The following is a 25261-nucleotide window of genomic DNA, read 5'->3' on the forward strand; positions in this document are numbered from 1 at the left end:
GTATTTCTTAGAAAATAAAAGCATCACCCAACACAAATAGACCCTCCTATTTTACTTAAAGAAAATTAATTTTTAAATTGGTTTTGTTTATTTAAATTCCCGGTTTCTGAAACAGCATATGGACCTGCTTTTGGAGGTTTTTTCACTTGACAGATTTGCATGGTACAAGAAGAGCTCAGGGACAAGGAGTACATAGGGCATGAGAAAGAAAAGCTGGGGTATTCAAGAGTGAGTCTGGCAGGTAGGTGACAAAGAGGTCTTAAGAGACCAAAAATCTACACAGTTCAAGTAAAATCCAGACAGATTATTTAAAAAATGTTACTTCTTCTCAGTATTTGTCTAAAGAAGGGATTACAAATCTGTAAATATCTCTCTGGAACTTATAGTTAGCAAAAGGCATTAAACAGACCTTAAAAAAACAACAGGTAATGAATGGAGTTTTAAAACCTACAGAACAAAAATAGCTTTTTTGGTGCCTCTGACTTTTTAAGTCCACTCTGAAAGCGCTCAAAGGAAAATGTGAACAAAGACTAATGACAGGGGCTCTTTCATATTAAAATAATATATGGAGCAACAGTGAGTGAGAGGAATGCAATGTTTGAAAAAGCACAGACTAAATAAAACACCCATGTACTCACTAGTCCTCTCTCTTCCAGGGTGGTGTTTCAACACAGCTACAAAGGAACATCTTGGGGAGGGAATGCTGTCATTTTCTCAGGTACAAATCTGTACTTCTGAGATGTTTACTGTCTCCATGTAAAACTGCTGAAGACCCCTTGACACTGACAAATAGGCTTCATTACGTCTGTGGCAAAGGTATTTGCTCTCATCTCTCAGGAATGATATAGGCGTTGATCAAGGACAAAGCACCAAACACTAAAACAATTCACTTGGCCTGGGGGCTATATTCAGCCTGGCTCTGCAGGAGCCTGACAGAGCAGCCCCTCTACTGCAGCAGCAGCACTCAGAAGGGTTCCTCAGACCCAGTGCCACCTGGGGCAGGACAAAGAGCAGCAGTTCAGCCCAGTGTCTGAGTCCCACAAAAGTGCTCTGGTTACAGACCTTGGCCTCCTGCTCCGAGGCAGGAGCAAAGCCATGCCTGTGGATACATGGTGCCTACACCCATGGATTAAATCCATTCCCAGTTCATGCTGCCTGGAAAGTCCCAGGCTTTTGCAGCTGTTGACCCCAGAAAGCCGCACTGTCACGTTCTACCAGAAATTTTTAACTAACAACTGAAATAAGGTTGCACAGAAATACAGAATGCTGATTTCTACCACAGTAAATGAAAATCCTGTGGAGGCGAGAGACAGGGAACAAATCTCTTGTGTTTCAGACGCTAAGATAAGGTCCCACATTACCTCAAAGCAGGCAGCTTCTTTCTTTGTTGACTTCTTCAGGATGATTCATACAATGTTTTAAACTCCTTAGGCTTCTCCATGTGCTAAGGGGGCAGCCATGATGAACTAGAACTGGATTTAACCATGAGCAACTTCAGATGTTTAGATGTTCATACAGTGGAAAGAACCAGTATTACTCTCTGTAACTCAGATGTCCTACTGGAAGTGTCAATGGCAACTTTAGTACTGCTTAGAAGGACTGAAACAGCCACTACAGATCATAAAATAGCATTCTGTCTTGTTTTCTTCTCCAACTTCATAGCAAAAGCACCACAGTGAAGAAGGTGGGTCCCACCAGGGCTGCACAGGTGCACAGCCCTTGGAAACAGCATTTACACTCTCCCCATTCCTGGGGCCAGCACCAGCACCTGTGCCAAGTGCAACACAGATGAACACAAACTGGGAATGCAACCCATGACTGCTGGTTCTCCCATTTTTAAAGATTATTCCTTTGCAGAGTCACATATTAGTAATTTTCTTTAAGTTCATTGAAGCAGAAACTAGCTCAATGCAGGTCCAGTGAGCCAATTTCTCACAGTTTCTCCTTGCAGAAAGAGTTGATAAACCTGAGCTGCGAGATTGCCTGCGAGCCCTGAAGGCTCTCATCACACCTGATACCTCCTGATAGCTTTATTTGATGATCCGGCAAAACAAAACCAAGAAGATGATACTAGAAAGAGAAATTTAATACCAGTGCTTGTGCTTTATGCAATACTCTATCTATCACAGGTTTCACTTGCAGCTTTCCCAGTCAGAGAGACAATACATAATTCAAGTCCGCCCCCCAGTGGACTCCATGCCCACACCAACACACCAAGTTTTGAGGACACTGGTGGCAAATATTGAGGAGCTAGATGACAGCATACTTAAAAAACATAGGAGTTACTGCAAGAGAATGAAATTCAGCTGTTACCATCTATAATACTCTGTTTCTGGTCTCCATTAGGATGAAAAGAAGTACACCTTTCAACCAACAAATCTGTTCATCCTATCATAACACCACATTGTTTTTCCTCCTGAGTCTAAACTACTGTGAATGTTTCAGTGACTATGCACACAAAATAATGTAGTTTGGAAAAGATCTTTAAGATCGTAGAAAAAAAAAGTTCTCAAGAACATGCTGCTTAGGTAAACAACTGTCAGCAAGATCAGCCTGCCTAAAAAAAATAAGGTACAGATTATGCAATGCTGAGTTTCTGTGATCTTTTCTCAGAAAGTTTCCTACTGAAACTTGCTCACTCTTGCGTGCATAGCTGTCATACTTCATTTATACTTATCCAAAACTGCACTAATTACTGTGGGTCATACGTGAATAATTAACTTCTTTTGCCTGAAGCAAAAGTAAAGGCCAAGATAAAAAATGCAAGATGAGATTAGTACATGGCCAAGTACAAAATGAGTACGCTCATGGCCAAGGCTACATGCAAGTCTGAATTTACCAACTTCTTATCAAGACCTCTGAAGTGTCCTGTAAAGCACATTTAATTTTAACAGCATAACACAGGTTTTCTCACTGGATCCACTGGCTAAATTCAGCACTGACCATTTTTTATAGATTTCAGGTCTTTCATCAAGCCTGCTGCAATGTCACTATAAAGCCGTTATCAGCTCACTATTTAATGGAGGTTTTTGATTCAATGTTATTTCTCGTTTTCCCTGAAGTAATAAACCCACTACCAGCATGAATACAAAACAGTTCAGGCAGTTGTATTTTGGCGTGGAAATCCATTTCAGTCAACTCACAGCCTGGCAGGTATCTGGGCTTCCTCTGTACTCAGCAGTGAAAGAGAAGCACCTTTGCAAGCCAATCTCTGGGTATACCTCAAGAGGGAATAATATGCCCCAGAGGTGCCAATCCCTCTTCTCTGACTACCCAGAGATCCCAGACAGATAGCACAGCCTTGACACCCAGCTGCCAGGGAACCACGGCTGGGGATATGGATCTTACAATTACAGCAGGTAGACAAACCACTTTTTGTGCTGGTGGAGAGATACATATGCTTAAATTTGGGATTTCCTACAATCCCCCTCAAGCCTTCAGTGGCTACTTCTGAGCACCCTATGTGCACAGCCTGAGATTCAGTGCTGTTGACTGCCTAACACTAATTGGGTGCACTACCTGCAAGCACCAGTCTGCCCCATGAGATCACTGACGAATTACAGATGTAATTCTGACAAATGTAATTCTCAGTGTTTTAAAATGTCACTGCAGAAAAGAGCCTCTTCTGTTTCTGGGCTGCCTTGGGTGTGACATTTCTGAGGTTGTCCACATCTAGTTTGGTAACTCACATGATGATTGCTTGTACTCCTGGGCTGGTTGCCAGCCTGACAGGATAGAAAAGAGTGACTTCCTTGTAGTGTAAGCAGATAAATGGTATTTTTGTTTCAAACCAAACCATCTACAGCTCTTCTCTGCTGGGCTCTCTGTCTTTGAATTTGTTACAGATGTGTAACGCTCAAAGGGTGATACAGGCAAGAAAAGAAACAACACCTAAATCCAGCAGGGAGAAGGAAAATGACAGAGAAGAGACTGGGATAAAAGAGGTAAAACAAGAATGACAGAAAATGGTGACAGGGTAGGGGTATATAAAAGATATTAGAAGAGTAGGGATGAAAGACCACATTTAAGGTGGGAAAAAGAGCGAAGATGAAAAAAGAATTAAGACAGGACATGACAAATAATGAGAGAACAGAAGGGTCATCTAAATGGGAAGATATGAAGAAACCAGAAAAACTGGCCTGTAAGGAAATGTAATGAAATTTCCAGATCACCAGAACATTTCTGTTGTTTAAGGAAGGGACTCTTACCCTACAGAAATTGTTTTAGTAGGGGATATTAGGATGGAGCCTTGTTCAGAACTCCTCTCAACAAAAGTCCTACCAGCCAAAAGACATATTGGAAAAAGTGATGGAGATGCAGCCTCAATTGAAATGGAGAGGCCTTCACTTAATTTTCTAAAATAATATGTCATACTCTTTAGAGTACATCAGATCACAGAAAGCACCAGCAGATTCTCAGCAAAGAACAACATTGTCCTATACACTGGATAAACACCATCTTTCCTCCAAGGAGTTACAGGAATGCTAAAGTCCATTAAGAGCAGAGAGATCAATAAATTTAATTTAAGCAAATCAGCATCAGAGTAAGGAATAGCACTGAGGCTCAGAGCGTTCTGTTCACTACCTTTCCAGCTATCCAATCAATCCCCTTTTAGACTTGCTCTTGATAACTTCAAATTGCTGCTCCTGAGTTTATCCACAATAAAATTAGAACTATTACACATCACTGCTTCAGCTACCCTTACATGCCTGCCATACAGATTAGTTACAGCCCATAAAGTTAATGAGGACACCAGGTATTGACTGAGTGTTAAGTATGGTCACCGCTGAATGGGGCCCAGCTCCTCTAAGCATCTCTCTTGCATTTCTGCTGTAGGAATCTAGTGTGACTGATTCTCATACAGTGATGACTTCCCTCTCCAGTATGGGACAGGTGCCTCTGAAAGCCTCTAGAAAGACATATTGAGGACTTGAGTTTACCCTTGAATTGAACTGAAGGATTTCAGAAGCTCCTGGCATCCATAGGCTACATCTGTAAAAGCAAGTAGTTTCAAAACAAACAGGTCTGTAGAGCGAAAAAAATGTTGCTGAAGATTCATGACCACACTATATGCTTTTGAGGGTTTTCTCTGGACTAGCTCTGGCTGGTCCCAAGCAATGACCACACTTTGTTGACGCACATCAAGTATGTCCCCAGAGGCCACTTTTCTGTTGAGTTTCATCTGAGAACAGTCTGGTTGGTGCACCAGTCTTGTGCTGACACCTGATTTGCACCAGAATGCCAATGCACTCACAGACATCTCTGTTATTCAGGTACAGGCCTTCGGCTATTAGTGTAGGATGACAAGCTCATTATGCCCTAAACTGGACAGAAAGACACCCACTTGCCTCAACCACAGTGCACAGTGCCAGCAAATCTTACCTGTGTGCGTTCTCCGGTGAGCCTTCAGGTGGGAGCTTTTTGTGTACACTTTGTTGCACCCCTCAAAGTCACACCGATGGATGCGCCGCTTCCTGGAGTCCGGAGACTCAGACCTCCTCTGACGCCTTGTGCTCTCAATACTGAACGGTGAAATTGAACTGAAAAACAGAACAGAAGCAAAAAATGAAGCAAGAGCATGGTGTATAGCCTGGTCCCAAAAAATCAGCTGTACCAGAAGAGACTGTGCTAGAAGTGACATAGAAAATGAATTATCTATTTCCCTTTCAACATTTTGACACAATTAGTGCTTGAACTAGAGCATATTCTGCAGTATGAAACAACTGAAGTTTTGATGCAGAAGTGCTTATTGCCCAAAAAATCCCACCATGATACTTGAAATACTGCTCCAATAATGAAGCAGCCTGACTTTATCTGAGCTCTATTTCTATTTGACATGTGACCAGGCACAAGCTCACTGAACTGTTTTCTAAACAGGTTTATATATAGCCTCCATAACTTCTCTTTGACAAGTTTAAATAGATAAAAAGCCTGAAACCTTTTATGAAAAAGTGTTTCCAGCACCCAGATCTGAACTATGGATCCTCGCATTAGGCCAAACACCTGTTGTTTGCTTGAATACAGACTGCTAATAGATCCAGATCACTCTGAAGCAGTGATTTTTCCATTTTCCCATTTAGCAGTTCTCAATCTATCACGTGCAAGCCAATGAAATTTATTTTCTTTCAGACCACTGATAAATGAAGTTTAAGAACAAGGCCAGAGAACAATCCCCACAGAAACACATAAATGCTTATCAAAGATACTCCATTTACAGCAATGTCCTACAGCCTATCAGTTACCCTAATTTTAAGCAATTAAAAATACAGCATTGAAGTAATGTTGCATGAGTTTCTAAGTACAGTCTGTGCTGGATGTATTACTTGAAAAAGCCTTGCTACCGCAATGCATTTGGCTTGCTTAGATAAGTTATTATCAAGTTGGAAGGCCGTGATTCAAACCCTCATTGACTGCCAGTAATCATACCACCCAGCCATAAATCATTATTAACTGATCATCCTATCAACCTCACTACGATTATATTGCACAGCAACCACCATCACCCACAGCTACAGCAGCCTGTTTAGTTAAGTACTGGAACAACTCTGCCCTTCATCGGGTTTCTGGGGCTTCCCAGATTTATTGACATTCAGGGTAAATGGGCTACAGACTCATTAGCCTGCTCTTTTAGACTCTTAAGATCAATCTGAACAAAAAGCATGAACCTTTGGGGGAGCTACTAAGGCAGGCATCTGAAAGAAGCACTGATGTTGATGCTTCTGCTGGAAGGCACCTCTGTCAACACCGACCTGCAAGTTCCTGTCAGAGGAGCTCCTGCACAGCTGTAGTTGTTACGGCACACACTGAACTCCTGGAGCTTTCCAGAACTTGCTGAGGACTACTCATATGGGGTTAAATGTTTGTATAAAGCATCTCACACCATTCTACATGATTTCACCAATGTTCTAATTCTCTCCATACAAATCTCTAAGCCTTGAATTAGTGGTAGTCCAAATTATGCAGTTTTATTTTTGTTTAAGTATTTTCACAGTACAATCCTAATTTGAAGCACTAATGGGGGAAAAAAAGTACTTTCTTTCTGAACAGTACTCTTTTAACACATATTCATATTTACCTGCAGGCAAGAGATTCTCCAGATTAATTATTTTTGCCTATAATATGGTGCATGTAAACAGATGTGCAGAGAATTCCTGAAATGGAGACAGAAGTGGATAGAGATCCATAGTAACGTTAGCTGGCAAAAACTGTCCCCAAGAGAGTAAGAAACATTAGCACTTTAACTATATGACTGGAATACAGGTATGTCTAGCTCTCACAGAAATGGCTTAGGAATTGCATTTAAGCAATTGTTCTGAATCCCAGAACAAATAAAAGTCTTGGGTTAGACAATTCACTGAGAGTGGTTTCACTACTCCAGTACGGTTTTTTTTTAAACATCCCACCAGCTGAAATAAAAGCAAACTTGTAAATCAAATGTTAAAGCTCAATACTGAACATACAAAATCCAGTGCTCAAAACTAGGAAATCCTGATCTTTAAAAGCAAGTATTTGTGCATCCTTTTTGCTGCAAGCAACTTTTGAGCTGTCTTAAAACCCTATTTTGTAACAGAGTGTTCAGATCCTGGATAGTACAGCTCATTTAAATAGGAGGAGAATCAAGCTTAAAATGATGCTACAATTTCCTGCCCCGAGACAAACTGAACCTTAAGAAGAGTCAGCACCTCATAAAAAGCTATTTGTCACATATGAGAAAGTGACCTCACTGCTGGGAACCGCTCTGTGCTTTCCCAGATATTTATACAGAAGAGGATGGCACAGAGCAGTGCCACGAAGGTGGCACATGATCAATGCTGCTGCTCCCTCTTTCTAAAAAGTGCAGCACCCTACTTATGCCACAGGAGGGAAAATAACTGAGTAAGCCACAGAAGGTGATGAATATTGTCACCATCTCCTGAGAGCTTCACAGTCATCACTTGCTCAGCACAGCAAGGAGAAAAGCTCTTGTCAACTAGAACCACCAAATGTCACCTCATGCCTTTCCCTTGCAGCCCTGCAGCGTAAACTACAAACTAACCAGCAGAGGAGACCCACATGGCAAGTGAGAGCATATGCTCAAGGTGGTTTTCCTCTGCCACTTCAACTGCTGTGTCACAGGGCCCCAGGACAGACAAGTTCAATGGTGGTAAAGGAGCCAGAATCCACCTGACACCACCAGCTTGGTTTTAGCCTTGCAAAAGCTGTGTGACCTTAAATGGGGATATCACCAAATACCCTAAAAAAAGCACAAAGTGTTTTTTTGAGCTTCTTCAGGTTAGCCCCTCTCACAGTAAGTTCCAGATGATTTGCTGATGTTCCTTCCCTTTGACATGCAAACAGTAAAGGGACACCCTCTCCTTTCTCAACTGATTTCTGTAAAATACCCTCACTGACCACATAGACAGAAGGAAAGTCCTCAAAACCACATTTGGTGCCTTTCGAAGGCCACAGGGGCTGTGGTGTCTCTGGTCAGGACAGGTCCCCAAAGCTACTGTTTGATGGCACCATGGCAGACAAAGACTTTGAAATGTGTCAGGGAATTCAAAGGCATTTATTTTTTTCAACTTACTTTCAGTTTGTTTAAAATTCTTTAAAATAAATAAATAAAGGAAAAACAGCACAAAAAAAGACCACAATGTCCCTCTTCTCCAATCAAAACCAAAACCATATAGTAGCAGCCTCCTTCAAATTTAAGTGTCCCCCCAGCAACTGCACAGAGGGAAGACTTGGAAACCTGTCATCAGCCAAGAGCCACCAGGGTACCCTGAGGAGGAGCTTCCAATTCTTCTGTGAATGGCCATGATCTCAGACAGCCTTTAAGGCTCAAGGTGGGCTTTTGCAGTAGGACTGATGCCACACTTAACAGCTCAGCAGGATGTATTAAATTACTGCTGAAACATGAAGTTTGAAAGATAAATTAACAAAGAAGAAAACTGGGTTCTGATCTGTCAGCTTGATGTTTATTTATTTGCAGCTCATTATTTCTAAAACCAGTGTAATTTCTATGTTAGTGTAGAAATTGTTACACCTAATGGGAGTTCTGGGGGACTGCTGGCTGCCTCCATGACCCGCTGCAACACCTGTACTCAGTACAGTTCGTAGGGTTAAATGAATAAAACCAATGAGAGCATTTAGGGTGATTTATAAAAATTCAGCCATGTTACCTCCAGTTAGAAGTGAAAACATACATCTTTGCAACTCACACATGGCCAAGTTCTTGTCTCTCTGACAGAAGTCTGCAAAAGCTAACACCGACTGGGGCTTCACCACTAGATGGCCATGAAGTTCTGCTGAACGCGATCTGCACTGCAGGAGATGTGGATCATAACAAACCTGGCTGCAGGATTATTTTCACTTTCTATGACTGCTGCCCATGACTTCCTAGATGCTTTGACTCTGTTCTGTGTGGACAGTGAATAGCCGTTGGCACAGGCAGTAACACTGTTAAAAACATATAATGTTCTTACATTTTAACCACATGTAATGGGTGTCTGTGTAGTGATCCTGTGTTTTCTGAGCAATATGCCAAGCAGAGCTGCCTGGGGAACAGAGTTTGTTTATTAAAGCCTTGAACTGTGCTCAGTATCGTGACACAACCCAAGTCCCTGCACACCGGCTGCTCCCCACTCACAGTGTGCTCAAGTGCACTCACCCTGTGGCAAACACTCAGGGTCACCTTTGGCCACCCAAGCACAAGCTCCTGGGTGCTGCTGGCATCCCAGTGAGGCAGCCAAGGGCTGGCTGACATGGCCAGCAAGGACTGAGGGACATGCATCAAGCCACGCCTTGCTCTTTGCTCTACAAACCCAAACAGTGTCCCAGAGTTGCATCTTCATGCTTGTGATTACCAGTTTTACTCCTCCTTGGCCCCTCCACTACAAGCTCAGACTATCTGGCAACACATCCTGCCTGCCTCCGAAGTCCTCATGGAAAACACATTGATCCAGGGCTAACAGGTCGAACCAGTTTGTACCCAACATCCCGGTCACCTTACCTAAGTCCCTCCTCTACAGCAATCAGGCTGCATTACCTTCCTCTCTAGCTGGCCCTGTAGTTAATTGAGACACTTGTGGTTGCACCCTAATAACAATCCATGGCTGCTAAAAGCAGATGCTCTCTTCCCTTTGGGGTGAGGCCCAGGATGTATCAGCCATGTCCCCTCCACTCTGGCTACTATGGGGAGAAAAACCAGATGGGGCTCATGCCCGTGCAGCATCTGCTCAGCCTGGATGAGGGGCTCAGCAGGACAGCCCCTGTAACGTAACACGAGTTGTGGTCCTCTTGTGCTTCTCAGCCCCTGGGCTCTGAGTACAGGATTTGGCTGAGATGGCACATCAGGACAGTCCCACTCCAGCTGCTTTCTGTTGTGTTGGCACCGGCACCTGCCTGATTCTGCAGCAAGCCAGTGCAGCACCCACAGTAACAAGAAGAAAATTCAGCCAAAAAAAATCTGAGAAGCTTTTGGTAGCTTGACTCCCTAAGCAGGACAGTCTGCCAAGTACCTGCACTGACACATGGCAGGGGATGGGAACGTGTGGCCATGGGTTAGGGGACTGTCACCACCCCTTTTACTGGGAACCAGTTGTGATTACCACAGCTTCCATGTAAATTTAGAATATGTGTGAAGAAATCGAGAATGTGAACATAAGCAATCAACATCAGGAACAACTGGAAAATCCAGCTTTTGTTCCACAGAAAAGTTGCTTCTTGTAATATTTGAGTATAAAACACACAGAAAAATAACCACATAAACAGATAAGCTGAAAACAAAAACTGGGAGATATGACCATGTCGAATAACTATGAGCTGATGATGTGCTTTGGCAATACATGATAGAAGAAGTCATATCCTGAGGGTCATAACCTGAGGGTGCTCAGTTCAATTTTAGACATTCGATATTTACAAGTTTTATGTTTTTAAGGGAAAAATATGTCACTATACAATACTCAAATATTCAAATAATGTATAAATTTAGCAATGTGAATCTTTACTTTATGAGACATGTAAAGCTTCTCGGTCAGCCTGTAAATTACAGTAATTAAAAGTGCAGGCAAATTAAATAAAAGCAGAAAACTAGAGTACTACATGCCTGCATTCAGATGATAATGAGCAGTTGAAGGAAATCCTTGGATCTCTAGCATTTGTTCAGTGTTCAAAAGGAACCAGGGCTGCAGAAAGAAGCATCATGGGTTTTGGCTGCTTAACATTTCTAGAAACTAGAGCTGTTAAGTGACTAACTACAGACATAATGTTTTTAAATCCTAGATTTTGGATTCAGTGTGGGATGGCACCCCCTGGGCACACTGAACAGCATGTTCACTCACTCCCATGGCAGCTGTCACTCCTCTGTCTCCCAGGGCAGCTGCCCACCAAGAACCCTCGGCAGCAGGGATGACCACAGTCCCAACAACTTCGCTTGGCTCCTCTGGCACTCTTCTGAATGAACACACCCACAGCAGCACACCACACATTTATGGAGCTGATGCCACTTAAGACAAAGTATCTTCTGTTAGTTAAGACCTTAAGTTTCACATGCTAACAGACATGTGAGTACTCCATGCCTTTTTGAAGAGTGGCTTTTAATAGCATTTCCTAGATTCCAACTCTCAATTACTTTATTTTGTAACACCTTTTCACATAATGTAATTTCATTTTCTGGTATGTCAAGTAATGTTACCATCCCACTCAGGATAGCAGTAACACTACACACTACACCATGAAGAAATATGATATGGATTTTATTTCTCATTACAATTTATACAACTCCTTCTAGTAGTCAGATGCCAAAATCCTACTATATAAAACATAGTAGGTTTTTTGCTATAAAATGCTTAAATATCAGTGCCCTCACCTGATAAAAATCTTCATTTGAATATTTATTTTAAAAAAAAATTACAAAGTTGCTACTGTCCCCGGTTCATAAACAGATGCACATGCATATATACACATGTATTTTTTCTCCTCTTTGATTCTTAGATTCTATTTAATGTTTCATGAAAGGCAAACAGCTGCCTTAGGAATGTTAGACATTAAAACATATCAAGAAGTACTTAAGGTGATCATAAAAGGAAAATATGTGCTACTCTTTTATTAGCAGCAGTTACTTCAATCACTATACTTTAAGGTGATGTTATACTCAAAATTATACTTTTTGTCAAGAAAGAAAGGAGAAATTTGGCAGCATACACAAACAGCACACATATTAAATAGGAAAATTACATGGATAAACAAGACAGAGATAAAAGATCATTTGAATACATTTGGTTCAGAAAGTGCTTGAACTGAAGCTGCACAAGGAGCAGATGGGTAGATGGGAGTAGGAGCACAGAAGTTTCTCCTGTTATGCTCTGAACTAGATATCCACCACTGGCTGCTGCCAGAGGCAGGACCCTGGTAAAGAGAATCCTCTGCTCCAGCTCCATATGGCCATTCCCACACATATATGTACTCCTGACCTGGGCAGTCACCAAACAAAACACAACTTTGACCTTGAGTTTACCTGCAGCATTTACTGTTGAGACCAGATAAAGGTACCTGAACTGCTGAGCTGCCTTGCAAAACCTGAGTGTGCCACAACATTGCTCTGGCTGGGATGGAAGTGGCAGCACTATACATGGAACAAACTTCTGCCAAAAGGAAAGAACTTTGGGGCCTACTAAGAAAAGCACTAAGGTAAACCACAGCACACCTTACCAAAAACTATTCATCACTTCTGTAATCAGCTGCATTAAGCTGAGAGATGAGACATTTGTTTGATCTTTCTGATCTATATTTGTGCTGTAGGATCCAGGGGCACTTTCCAGCTCTTAGGATTTGGTGTTCTGAGGTGCATTCCAGTTCCACAGTGGGCTGAGACCCAAATACACACCCTATTCTCCTCTTTCATGCTGCTCCTCTCTTCTGGCTTTCTAAGGAAAGGAAGCTGGGCCACAAAGCATCTCTGACATGCTCCAGCACACCCCCCAGATCTGGTGACTGGAGGACTGTAAAGCACTTCTGACAGAGAAAACCCATAAATCAAATCTATGACAAACTCCGAAATGTCACAGGAAAAAAACCCCAAAAACAAACCCTACCCCAAAGCAAAACTTTTCCATCTATATCCCCCTAATTAACAGACAAAGTTTTACCCTAGAGAGCTATTGTGTGAAAAAGCAAAGGAATTACATGCTAACCGCCTTGCACTAGGCATTGCCTACATTACTAAAATGTTTCTTCCTGGTTTTGAGGAAGTTCATAGCTGTATGACAACTTGCACTACTACATCCAAACCTGGGCAACAGCAGCCAAACCTGGGCAACAGCAACTCCCACAACAGCCCTACTGAATTACTGAGATGCTCCTTAACAAGGATGAATCTAACGTTTCTCCTAACATGCCAGAGCATACAGAGTTTCTTCCTACCTGAAAGGTTTTAGAAACATTTGACAGGAAGGCTATTATGTTTTACACACAGATTTAACATTTTCAGTAATATTAAACATAATTCTGTTTCACTGCTCTGCCTTTCCCTTGGTTTGGACAGATGGACTCATTTTAAATGAGACACTTGTCCTTAGATTTTGTCAGAGATTCTGAGGTGACACATGACAGCAGCTTACATATGTTTAGAAGTATTTTTTTCTAACATGTGCATATTACTGAGGATGCACAGCTGCAATACTGACCCTTCCAGCTCATCAGGATGGCTGAACAGAGTGCAAAAACTGCTCTGGATGGCAAAGCCCACGTTAACACCTCTTTTTTTTTAACATGGTGTATTGTCATGGAATAAAGACTAACAGAAAAACTCATCTGTGGAGGGAACTATACATTTTCTACTCAGCAAGGTTCTTCAGAGTTAGATCAAGTTGTTCACAGTCTTGTCCTGTTTAAAGATGAAAATGTTTGAAGGCAATATAAAAAACCCAAACAAAAAGCCAGCAACAGTTTTCTGGGCATTGAGTTCCAAGTGCTCAGCCACACTTATATTCTAAAGAGAGTTTCTAATGAATGCTTGTTTTTTTCTAAATAGCTTCTACAAGGTGTTTATATTCATAAACACATATATCTACACATTGTAATGAAATATTACTAAGTGACCATGAGCTAACATAAAGCTTCACTTCTCTTAGAAAAACCTCCAAAATTAGCTTACTTTGCTTTAGCCTGATGTTTTTTTCTCAACAGGAGTGAAAATTCATGAAAAAAAGGAAACCTCAAGAAGTGGGGAAATGTGTTTTCACAATTAACTTGCAAGTGGACTAAAGAGCATGGGCAAGGGTCTGGTTTTTTGGATCTGAAGACAAAGCATCTTCTTGAAAGTAGGAAGAATTTCTGAAATCCTGTATGCCACACATGTTTGATGCATGCTAGCTCAGGCCTGGGAGCTGAACCTGGTCTAGCAGGGAAAAAGCATCTTATTTCCTCCCCTCCTTTCAGAGCTGGCAGAACAGCAGTGATCATTCACAGGCTCTCCAGCCGCACTAACTCTCCCTCCAGACAGAGGCTGCATCAATGCCCAGTCTGTTCTTTCTTGTTTCCTTTTAAACAGAGCAGAAAATTGGGTAACTGAGCACCTACAAACTCAGCTCTGAGATCACAGGGCCCTGCTTTTTACCTCTTCTGTTGCTGATTCATACTTTTCCTTCACACTTTTCTGGAAACACGTATTGCAAACAAGCCTTGTCAATACTGGTAATCTCAGCAGAAAATTATTTAAAAAGGGAAATAAAAACAACTCTTCTGCACACATGGGATGAGCTGAAATGTTCTTCATGGAAATAGGATGAGTATGTACATATATTCATGCCTTTCCCCTTTGTTCTGGTTATTTGTTCAAAGAGCACAGACCCTCCACTTTCTAGTGCAGGACTCCGTACCTTGCTCTCCAGATTTCACTTTCTTCTACTATCTCCAATTCCGATTCTTCACACTGTACAGCACAGCAGTCAGTCCCAGTGACTGTACAATGACAACTCCTGCCTGTGCATCCACCTCTCTTGTTGGTCAGAGTAACAAATGCAGTGGTGATTAGAAATTCTCTGTTCTGTATCCTTAGCTGACAAAATTGCCACCAGCATCTTGCCAAGTCAGTGATATTAAATGAGGGCATTGTTTCCATTGGGACTGAAGCTCATGTGAATGACCTTTACTTTCTTCCTGTTCAGAAGGGTTATTACTGATAAGTTAAATATTTGATTACCCTAGATACCGCATGTGAAATGCAATTATGGGTGGTCATCTGTCATACTCTGTGTCATCAAGCAGATTTTGTTAACTACTAAATGGTTGACCACACTGAAGTGTACACTTTGGTGTTTATATATTTATTTATGTAAAGACAGCCTTGCCACCCCCAACAGAAAGCCATCTCAGAAGACCATGCAGGCTTTTAAAGCCCCACAGCCCTTTACAAGCTCCTGTGTGAAAGTACATATCGCCAAGTATTCTTCTATAACTGGGATAATATAACTACCATACCTATTTATCTGTCTAGGAAAAAAGGGACTAAATAATTTTATTGATTCAGGGGACAAAAAAGTTACTGAGTACAGGATCATACTTCTGAGATTTGGGTTTCTCTTCCTAGAATACTTTCTAACCAATACGTTCTGAGATTTGTAGTTTTGCTTGTTTTGTTCTTCCAGAGCACCCTCTCCTACTGAAATAAATTTTTAATAAAAGAACAAGAGAAAAACACCCTATAAATCTAAACTATACCACTCAAGGGCTCTACAGATTGTTTACTAAGCATTTTCATTAACAAGGAATCCTGATGTATTTATTTTACACAAGAAGTCAGCTTTTCTGTTCAGTGTGCTGCCTTGTGCCTGGCTTTACAGTCATGCATATCAATTACGTATTTCCTCATTTGAACTATGAGATGCTTGCCACATCTTCATGGCTGTTTTGTGTTTGCAAAACAAAGCAGAGTGAGGTCCCAGTACATGAACAGAGCACTAACACACTACTGCAATAAGAAGCAAGCCCACTACCTCTCCTTGCATCTGTGGTTTTCCTATTTATACATTTCTATTCCTATTCCTATTTCCTGTGCACCTATTTATGGCAAGTCTCACCTGAAGCAATGTTCTGGGCTTCACCAGGCCCAGCCTCTCATAGTACTTTCCCAAGGACTACCACTTGGTTTCTCTTCTTTAATTTCTCCCCTCTTCCCCAGACTTGCTACCAATTCCCCAGCTGGGAACTGATTCTCTAAAGAATCACAAGGTCAGGTTTTGTCACTGAGTGTCATAGTTTCCAGAGATAGAAATTTACACAGTTGTAGTTTCTGTATTTGGTAGTATTTGAAAAATTTCTGGGGGCTTCATCTATACCCCAGTTGGAAAGTGTTCCTGAAAGCTGCAGAAACCACCCAGACATACAACTTCTGAGAGAGGGGAACTCATGACTACTACCTATGAGCTGGAAGAGTTACTGCATCTTTTTACTGGCCTTGCACAGATCTGTTACATCATGTGGGCAACATTCCTTTTCTTCTCTCTATTATTAAAACCAACCCAATTTCCACCCAGCAAATAGTCACTCTGTAGTAACTAGAGTTTTTCCACTTGTAATTAATTATGCAGCAGAGCACTAATGTACTTTTCACACATATCAAAAAGCCAAATTTCAACAATTCCTTGTTTATCATTACACCAGCTCACCAGCCACAATGATATCCAGCTTGGACACAGGCCTCATAAAGTCTGGCCAAGCTCCCATTCTCTTCAGTGCAGTCAAACATAGGATTTCCCAATAGAGGAGGAAACCAGAGTATTGTTTTCATTAACTGGTCCTCTTAACACTCTCTCACCAAGGCAGAATTGCATTTAGACTCTTAAGTCTCATGAGAAAGGCAAGGTTTGATTAAAATAAAAATTTCTTCTGTAAGCGGGCATATGATCATAATTTACATTTTGTACTAGGAAATATATCTTTAACACATCTGCTTGTCACAGAAATTGTTCCAGTTGCACTCAGTACAAAGTCTATTTTTCCTGATAAATACACCATAACACTTTTCCAAGAGCCTTGATTAGGCTGGTAGCCAAGAAACTCCACTCCTCTGGGCTTCACTGGGTCAAGGTGACTTCATGGGCTTGCTCTCATGGTCATCCACTTGAAAAACTAGGTGGCCCTCACTGTGGCTATTTCCTGGTCAGGGAAAACTACAAACATCTTTAGGATGACAATAACCTTCTTTAGAAAGGCAAGAACAAAATCCTGATGGCTTTTTGCCATCAAAATAAAGCTCAAGATTTCACTCCACCTCTGCTAAAGCAAAAACTGAACTGAGGACTTAGGTGTTTATATTCACTATTACAATGTATGTGAATTTATGCAGGGATTTAAACTGGGCAAGATCTAAATGAAGTTGCCTCTACAGGTTTTTTGAAATGTAACATAATGCATTCTGCTGGCAAGGAATGTTCCCCCACTGGTAAAAGGGCGTATGCCTCCCCTTGGGATGTCAAGTATTCAATTATTTGAGAGAAATTATTCTGCTATTTCCAAAAGACATTTCATGTTCTGTTTAGGGAAAGATAAAAACATACAACGTTGAACAAGCTTTGCAACTGTCAGATTTTTTACCTGGCCCTTCCCTACAAACTAGCAACAGGAAAAAAAATCCATGTTTGCAGGCTTTATTAAATCAATTTTATTTCACTTCATCCCACAAGAATTAGGTAGGTTAATCACACTTGGTAACAATGCTGCCCAATAAAATAAAGAGAATTTATAGTCATATAGTACAGTAATTAAATGAACATTTTTTAAAAGGAGGTTAAATGGCCACCCCTTTTCAGGTTAGCGAACTTTTTCCTTTGACATGAAATTGTCTCAGGGACAAGGGAAGGAATGAAGTTTCCATCTATGCAGACAAATCATCCTGTCACCAGCAGGATTTCTTGCAGACACCTTAGTAATGGACATCAGATGTCCTTCATCCACACGATGCTCCTTGTCCTATTTAGTGCTACATAATATTTCCATGGCATCGCTATCAATACTTAATGTATTTATTATTTACACTACCATCGCTACAATTTATTTTCACACTTAGAAGCACACACACATTACAAGGGAAACCTTGCAAAGAAGCAAAGGGAATCTGCTCTCTTGGAAGCTGCCATATCCCTCCCAACTGCATCTCCTACACTGCTGAGAATCAAGGGATGGTAACAATGGGACACTCCATTCACCTTGCTAATTTATGCATGTTGCTCATTAGCAGAGGTCGACACATCTGAGTGGCTGGAAGACAGGGCTCTGAATGTCAAGTATCTTAACTGTGCAGTCAGCAGAATTGGTCTAAGATCCAGTGGTCCCTTGTTTGCCACAGTCTTCCTGCATATATTAGCCCAAAGTCAGTTGTGCTGACCCAGGATGCAATTCATTCATCTCTGGAATTCCTACTGCTTCTCTGAAAACATTTATTCTCCCAAATCTTCACCAACAGGACGTTTGGCTTAATAAATGAAATCCACATCAGGACTCATTTAGTTCTACTTTTTAAATTTCCATTTTGGAGGAAAAAACCCCAAGAAAACAGCCACACCCACTTCTAGATATTTTCCCCTTCCTGATCTGTTAAAATCTCTGCCTGTTTACTATATGAGATTTTATAAACAGTATCAGTCACCAAATAAAGCTACTGCTGCCAACATAGTAATTAAGAACAACTAGTGTGCTTACATATTTTATGGGAGAAATCGGAGTCTGTTAAAATCTAGCAAAACTCAACTCTGCACATATGTTGTTTTGCTTTGTTTTGTTAAATGGGATGGAACATACCAGAACTTTAAAGATCAAAAACACCCATAATTTCCTAAAACATTTGGAGCCTTTGCACGCAGTAAAAAGGGATAATTATCAAAGCATTTTGCTGTCACAATTGTTCATTTGGAAGAGGCACAGGAAAAAAAACAACCAAATCCAAATCCAAAACTCCCAGCATAACAGAATGGCATCGCTGTAACTGCAGTAAATAAGAGAAAGTGTTAGACAGATGGAGGGGGGCACCAGAGTGGCATTCAGCACAGGATCAGATGAGACAACAATGGCCATCACAAGCAACCACCCCAGTAAGACCAGCCAGACATGTCACCCTGGCAATGGGGTCCCCATACCCCATGAGCCCCATTGAGCCACCGCCACTCTGGACAGGCGCCCCTGCTGACACTGCCTCAGACATGAGGATGACTGCTCAAGGCACCTTGTGACACCTTTCACAGAGGTGAAGAAACATATTTCAAAGGACGGAAAGAGCAGGGCTCTTCCTTTCCACCCCACTTCTCATTTCTTTGCCCCATTACATACTTTTACCCTAAACAGGAGGGATGGAGCAAGGAGGACTGTTGTTGCAGCCTGAAGTAGAGTTTGACACAAGACCAATCTGGACACACAACTTGATGTCCTAAGCATTTTTGCAGGAATATTGTTTTCAGCAAGCCATTTACTTCAATTACATCCCTAAATCCTCTTTGAAGGTCCCATTTCCAAGGCCACCAACTCCCCCTTTGCCTGGGTAGGAAAGTGGAAGTCTGTAGTGAGTTTCATATTAGCTGTAACAGCAACCACAAATCCATTTCTCATTTACATCTCACACTTGGCCACTCAAATGCAACCATATGAGTTACACATACGTAGGTAGTGTTTAATACTGACAGAATGGATTTTTTAATAGTAATAATGTTAATTAAGTGTGACCTAGAAGCATCTTGTGGCACGCTGAAGTCCCTCTCCTGCCATGCACTCGCCCCACAGCAGGCACAGAATGAAGCTGTAGAAATTCTGCCAATGCATTTGCTCCAGGTAGTGTTAAACAGCTTTGTTCCCTGGCCAGTTACTTCTTGCTTTTGTTAGGGTCTTTTCTACAAAAACAAGCTGTCTGAATTTCAGTATATTTTATGTTCAGTAAATCACAGTAATTTTCATAATATCTTTAAGGTTTTCAGTGGCTGACGGCCTGGCAGGTGGACCTTTTGCATCTTTTCATACAGAAGCCTGACAAATGTCTTCTGGAAAAAGCAGGCAGGGAGAGGGTATGTAAAATCACAGAATATCAGCCAAATGAGTGGTGCATAGTGTGCTGCTCTCTGCTTCACACCAGGATGGTAAATCCTACTGTCTCGTTTCTGTGACAAAAAATTGAGCAATAACAAAAAATTGTCCAGTGCTCATCTGGTTTTGTGACAGGCTGCTTTTATTTCAGCCTCTCGAGTTCAAAGAGCAGAGATGTGGTTTACACAGATGTCCCACGGGTGAGCTTGTATTTCTGAAGGGCTGAAGTCTAACCCTACCCATCTGAAAGCACTGCATTTAAAAGCTATTTTGAAAGACAACTCTGTTATGAAGTCTCACATTATTCCAATGCCCATCTTACTCAACAATACCCTTTGAAAGTATAGACAAATTAAATGCACAGCTTCTCATTAAAGCAATGTGCTACATTTTAATAGAGCGAAGACAGGGAAAGGAGGAAAACATGGCTTGGAGCCCCAGAGCACTACACATGATTTTTCCTAGGTATGCTTAATCCTGCTCTGTATGATTTTAGTGGGGCCAGTTGTGGGCATATTACACCCACCTCCTCTCCCTCTTCCTCCTGCCACCACAGTATCAGAGTGGTATCATCTTTTTGGGACTGGACTGAATCACACGGCTGTATGAACACGTGTATGCACACGTTTTCCAGGCAGAAGAGTAAATGTTAGCACTAAACACAACCAGCAAATGCTGGAATTATATAATAGAAAACATGAGAAAATAACCTATCCTCAATTCCTGACTGGGCTGTAAGTCAGAAATGCTACTTTACTGTTTGCAATGACTGAAGTGAGAGTTTCATCCTTCAAGTAGGTTCACATTTTAGGTGAGTATCATTAGGAGAAATCCTTACTGACACTAATATGGTGATGATACCTATGGTGCTACTTCATGCTTTTCTACCACATACACATCACCAGACAAAATGCAAGCCAAATACTGGCAAGGGATTTCTAAAAAATCTCTTAGGAAAATGTCAGGTTTTCTTTTTCTAAAGCAGTGATTAAAAAAGTAATTGAATAAAACAGTTGTGTGGCCAGACTGCTTCTGCTCTGCTGGCAAACCTGCCAGAAACTACAGGCTCCCAACTCTGGGACAAAAGAGGATTATAGACCAAATATTCACAGGAACTCAAAGCTGCTACCTCATGTTCTGGCAGAAGTCCCTGAAAAAGGTGGTGCTGTGATTTATGTGCCATTCAATGTTGTTTTCAAGACATTCATTGAACTGAAGAAGCACCATTAGAATACATCAAGCTCACATCAAAACCCATCTAAATCAACAGTGGCTGAAAATACATCATGTGCTTGACATACAGTAATTGACACGTCATATTTTATTTGACATTTCAAGGACAGTAGTGCCTATTGCAATGGAAATACAGTAATAAAAATATTTTTTACTTGAGCTAACCAAAATCTAACAGGGCATTTTGATAAAAAGCTGTTCATTGAATATCAGAAGAAAAAAGTAATTAAAATAATGAAATCTCTAATGACTCAAATTATGAAACATAGAAGAGTCAACTTAAAAGAAGATAACTCTACTAACACATCATTATCTCAGGGGAAAATTCTGGTTATACTGGCTAACAACCTCCTACTGATTGCCACAGAGCCATCACTTCAGCCATCCCTATCCTCTGCCTGGGTTTAGGTCTACAAGTAAAACTGCCAGGACTATCAGCATGATAACTGATACAGAAACATGGATCAACATGATGGTAGTACAGGGAGCCATGCACACAGCATGGGTCATGCTCTTTTTCCCAGCACAGACAAGACGTTGTGAGGTAGCAGAATTTTGAATCACATATGCTTCACCTGACACCTCATCCTCTCTCCTGAAGGCAGCTGCATAGCAACATCACCTGTAATAACAAAGGTCCTACAGGGCATCTTGACAGAAGAAAGGGGAATGTAATATAAACCATTCAAGGAGCAGCAGCCACATATGCTCCTCTTTACAACAGGACTAGGAGACGCACTCAAATTTAACACCCAACAAATCGAGAGCTCATTGTCATACTTTCTTCTTTCCCACTTACAAAGATCACTCACAAAAGGTCCTTGTGTTCTTTTCCTTCTCTTAAATAACCTAAAGGGTTTTGTTTCCACCATATGCTGTGATGCAAAAGTAGGGTGCTGACAGTTTTTAAAAACTGAGAGCTAAACTGACTAAATTAATCTGCTGTCACTGTTTCACCTAATGCATGCTGTACAGGTTTAATTGATTATTTCTTGTTCCATCTTCTCGCCATTTCCAAGACATGAGGTTGCACTGCCCTGAACTGCTGTTCAGTCAAACCAAATGTATTTAACTCTTTTACTCTGCCCTCTCAGCTACACCCTCTAGGATTCTAAGCAGTTTGCTGCTTCTCTCAGGTTTTATTCACATTTGTACATGTACTGAATGCAGCACCCTTCCCTGAAGTAATGCCACATTCCCACCAAATGCAGGAAGGACCCAGGTGCTGTATGTGCAATCTAATGATATTAGGTTGTGTGGATGCCATGCAGGAAAAGCCATTGTAAATGAGGATGGGTGAGGATGGCCAGAATAAAGAGTAAGCAAGCATGCAGAAACCTAAAATCCCGGTAAATGCTTGCTGTGATGTATTCTTCCCCTCCATCTTTTTTTTCCTGTGTAAGCTCTTACTTCAAAGAATGCAATGAATTTATTAATGAATAAATGTTCAATCTGTCAGAGAATACAAACAATTTAATTTACCTGTTTTTTTTTTAAACCTTGCTCATACATTCTGAGACGTCTATGCCCACGTAAGAAAGTAAACAGAAACCTTGTGTTAGTGCAGAAGTTTATTAAACCAGAAGCAGGAAAAAAAAGATTGAGAAGGCGGTAATCATGTTAGGCCAGCAAGCAGAGAATTTTAATCCCCCCACAACCCTCAAAAAGTTTTTGGTGAATCTTTTTAATTGCAGCAACTACAAAGAAAAATAGTATGAGTAATGTGTCATATGCTTAATTCTTCTTTCAGAGCTGTGGAGAATTGAGCAAGGTAGAGAAAGATACAGTGCCACAATTTCATTTTAGGCTTCAGAATTAAATACAGAGATCAAGTAGTTCAAAGAACATGAAAGAAAAAAGACTTCATGTACTTTGTGAATTTAACTTCTTAATAGTTGTGTCTGTGCTGCCATAACAAGACAAGAGCATACTGGGGGAAAATGGAAAAAGACAAAACTACTAACGAATGTGAAGTCATTTTCAAAACTCAGAATAGGATAATTCAAAGAACTGAGAACAAAAAGGAAGAGTAACACTATAAAGCGATTTTTGACAGCCCTCTTTTTACAAAGTGGCTGAGCAGATTTATCAAAGTATGTGAAATGCCTGATCCTAAGCTGAACTTCCATGAAAATAGAATCATATTCCTTTCTGTTTGTAGGTCAAAGAAACACTGCCAGCACCAAAGGAAAGGACAAAGAGCACTTTCTGATTTTAAATTAGGGAGTGCTCCATGTACAGACACAAGTGCCTCTATATATCTAGCTAAAATATGGTCCCTGAGCACAGATTGTGTTTACACATTTAATTGACTAAAACCCAGAGGTCAAAGTCTGAATAGCTGAAAATTAATAGAGTATTCAATGACATAAGTGAAAAGGAGGCTAAGTGAAATATATAGAGAATGAAAATATGGAAACTTACTCAAAAGGCTTTTTCTAATTAACAGTTATATCAAGGCTCTGCAAGAAGGATGCACCAGAGATGATAAGACATAATGATCCTGTAATAGGTATCTTTTCTGAAAGCACACATAGAACCAAATGTTAGGACACAGTATTCCAAGCCTGTACATGCTGTGCTGAGCCCAGTTCTGCTCTGCTCTGCCTGATGTCTGCCCTCTTTCCCTTGGCCCCATCTACAAGCCATCAAGGAGAACAAGGCTGTTCCACCACCCTGAAAGCCATACATCAGAGATGGGCCATTCTCATACATCCAAGTCAGGACAGTGTGCTTGAAATGCCATACTTTTACTCCTACATGCATGCAATGAGATCCATCACTTCAGGAACTGGATGGGATGTGCTGCTTTATGCAATGGCTGTGCTATGAGGCAGCTTGCTTCCCAAGTCCTCATGAAAGCATGAGCTTCTGCTTGCTCCATAGCAGGAGAGCACAGGTACTTGGTCTCATCAACAGTGTTTGCTTGTTCCTGCAAGCTCAGACTTTGGTGGGGTGGTGCCTTGGTGGGAGGGACTGGCCTTGTGCAAGAGAGTTTCTCTCCCCAGAAGGACCCATCACTGGATCTTCTCTTGGGGCTGTGAAACTGGATGACGAGGAGCAGAGGGAGCAGCAAAGGAGACAAAGACAACTGAAGGCATCAAATGTGACACAGGAGAAAATGCATCTGCCATTGTTCCAGTTTGAGTCTTCAAGTCTTCAAGTTGTGCAGACTAAGATCATTGAATCTAAGTGCAATTATGAGGGAAAAGTATAAGACAACTAAACGAGCAGTTCTTCACTTTGAGTCCAAAGTCACAGCCTTACTCCATTCAGCTCCAAACTGGATCTTTTTTGTGCACCTGCACTGATCATCTCCCTGATTAAGCTGCCTCCTGTAGTGTGTGCTAACTTCTCACTATGCTGTTACACAAAGGACTGAGAGGCTGGAGCTGAAGAAAAATCTGAGGTGGGGGGGCACAAAGGAGGTGAGAAAAGCCCCGCAACAGCTCAGTGGGGCAGCCCCTCTGTATACACCCTTTTACACACAGGCTGCCTTTCCACCCATACTCACAGGATACTCTGCAAGCCCCTGCAATGAATGCCATGGGTTTGGAAAGTACTGAGCAGACTTTTAAAATCAAGCAAGAACAAGGAAAAAGACACTTGTTGGGTTAACAAGTCCTAACACAGATCACAAGTCTCACAACATCTTTATGTGTACTCTTCTAAATCTAATTTGCTTTCACTGCAACTATGCACAGAAACACAGCCACAGAAGGGTTTAAAATTCAGGTTAAATATTAAGTTGGCTGGAAAGAGGCCATGCCACCTTAGAAGCTCATCTTCTAACCAACTTGGTTACCTGCTACACACATACTTTCCAGTCTGTTGACATGTTACACAGTTTGTGCTTCAAATTAAAATTTAAGGAAAATTCAAAATACCTCTACAACTCAACTAAGCCATTAGGTGAAGTTTGGAATTCAATATTGTATTATAAAATTAAACATTTTAAAAAATGAAAAAAGCAAAACAGATA

At 41.2% G+C, this 25261-nt stretch overlaps 1 protein-coding gene across 5 annotated transcripts in view; it reads right to left on the reverse strand.

Annotated features, from left to right (window-relative positions):
- Nucleotides 1-25261, reverse strand: part of KLF12 (Kruppel like factor 12) — a 255665-nt gene that overhangs the window by 19515 nt on the left and 210889 nt on the right. For all 5 annotated transcript variants that reach the window (XM_039714609.1, XM_039714606.1, XM_039714610.1 and 2 more), the window contains one exon: nt 5383-5540. In XM_039714609.1, the coding sequence (XP_039570543.1) occupies nt 5383-5540 (158 nt within the window). The remainder of the gene's footprint in view (nt 1-5382; nt 5541-25261) is intronic.

This window comes from Passer montanus, unplaced genomic scaffold (genome assembly GCF_014805655.1).
Source record: "Passer montanus isolate IOZ18808 unplaced genomic scaffold, ASM1480565v1 scaffold30, whole genome shotgun sequence".
NCBI classification, from domain to species: domain Eukaryota; kingdom Metazoa; phylum Chordata; class Aves; order Passeriformes; family Passeridae; genus Passer; species Passer montanus.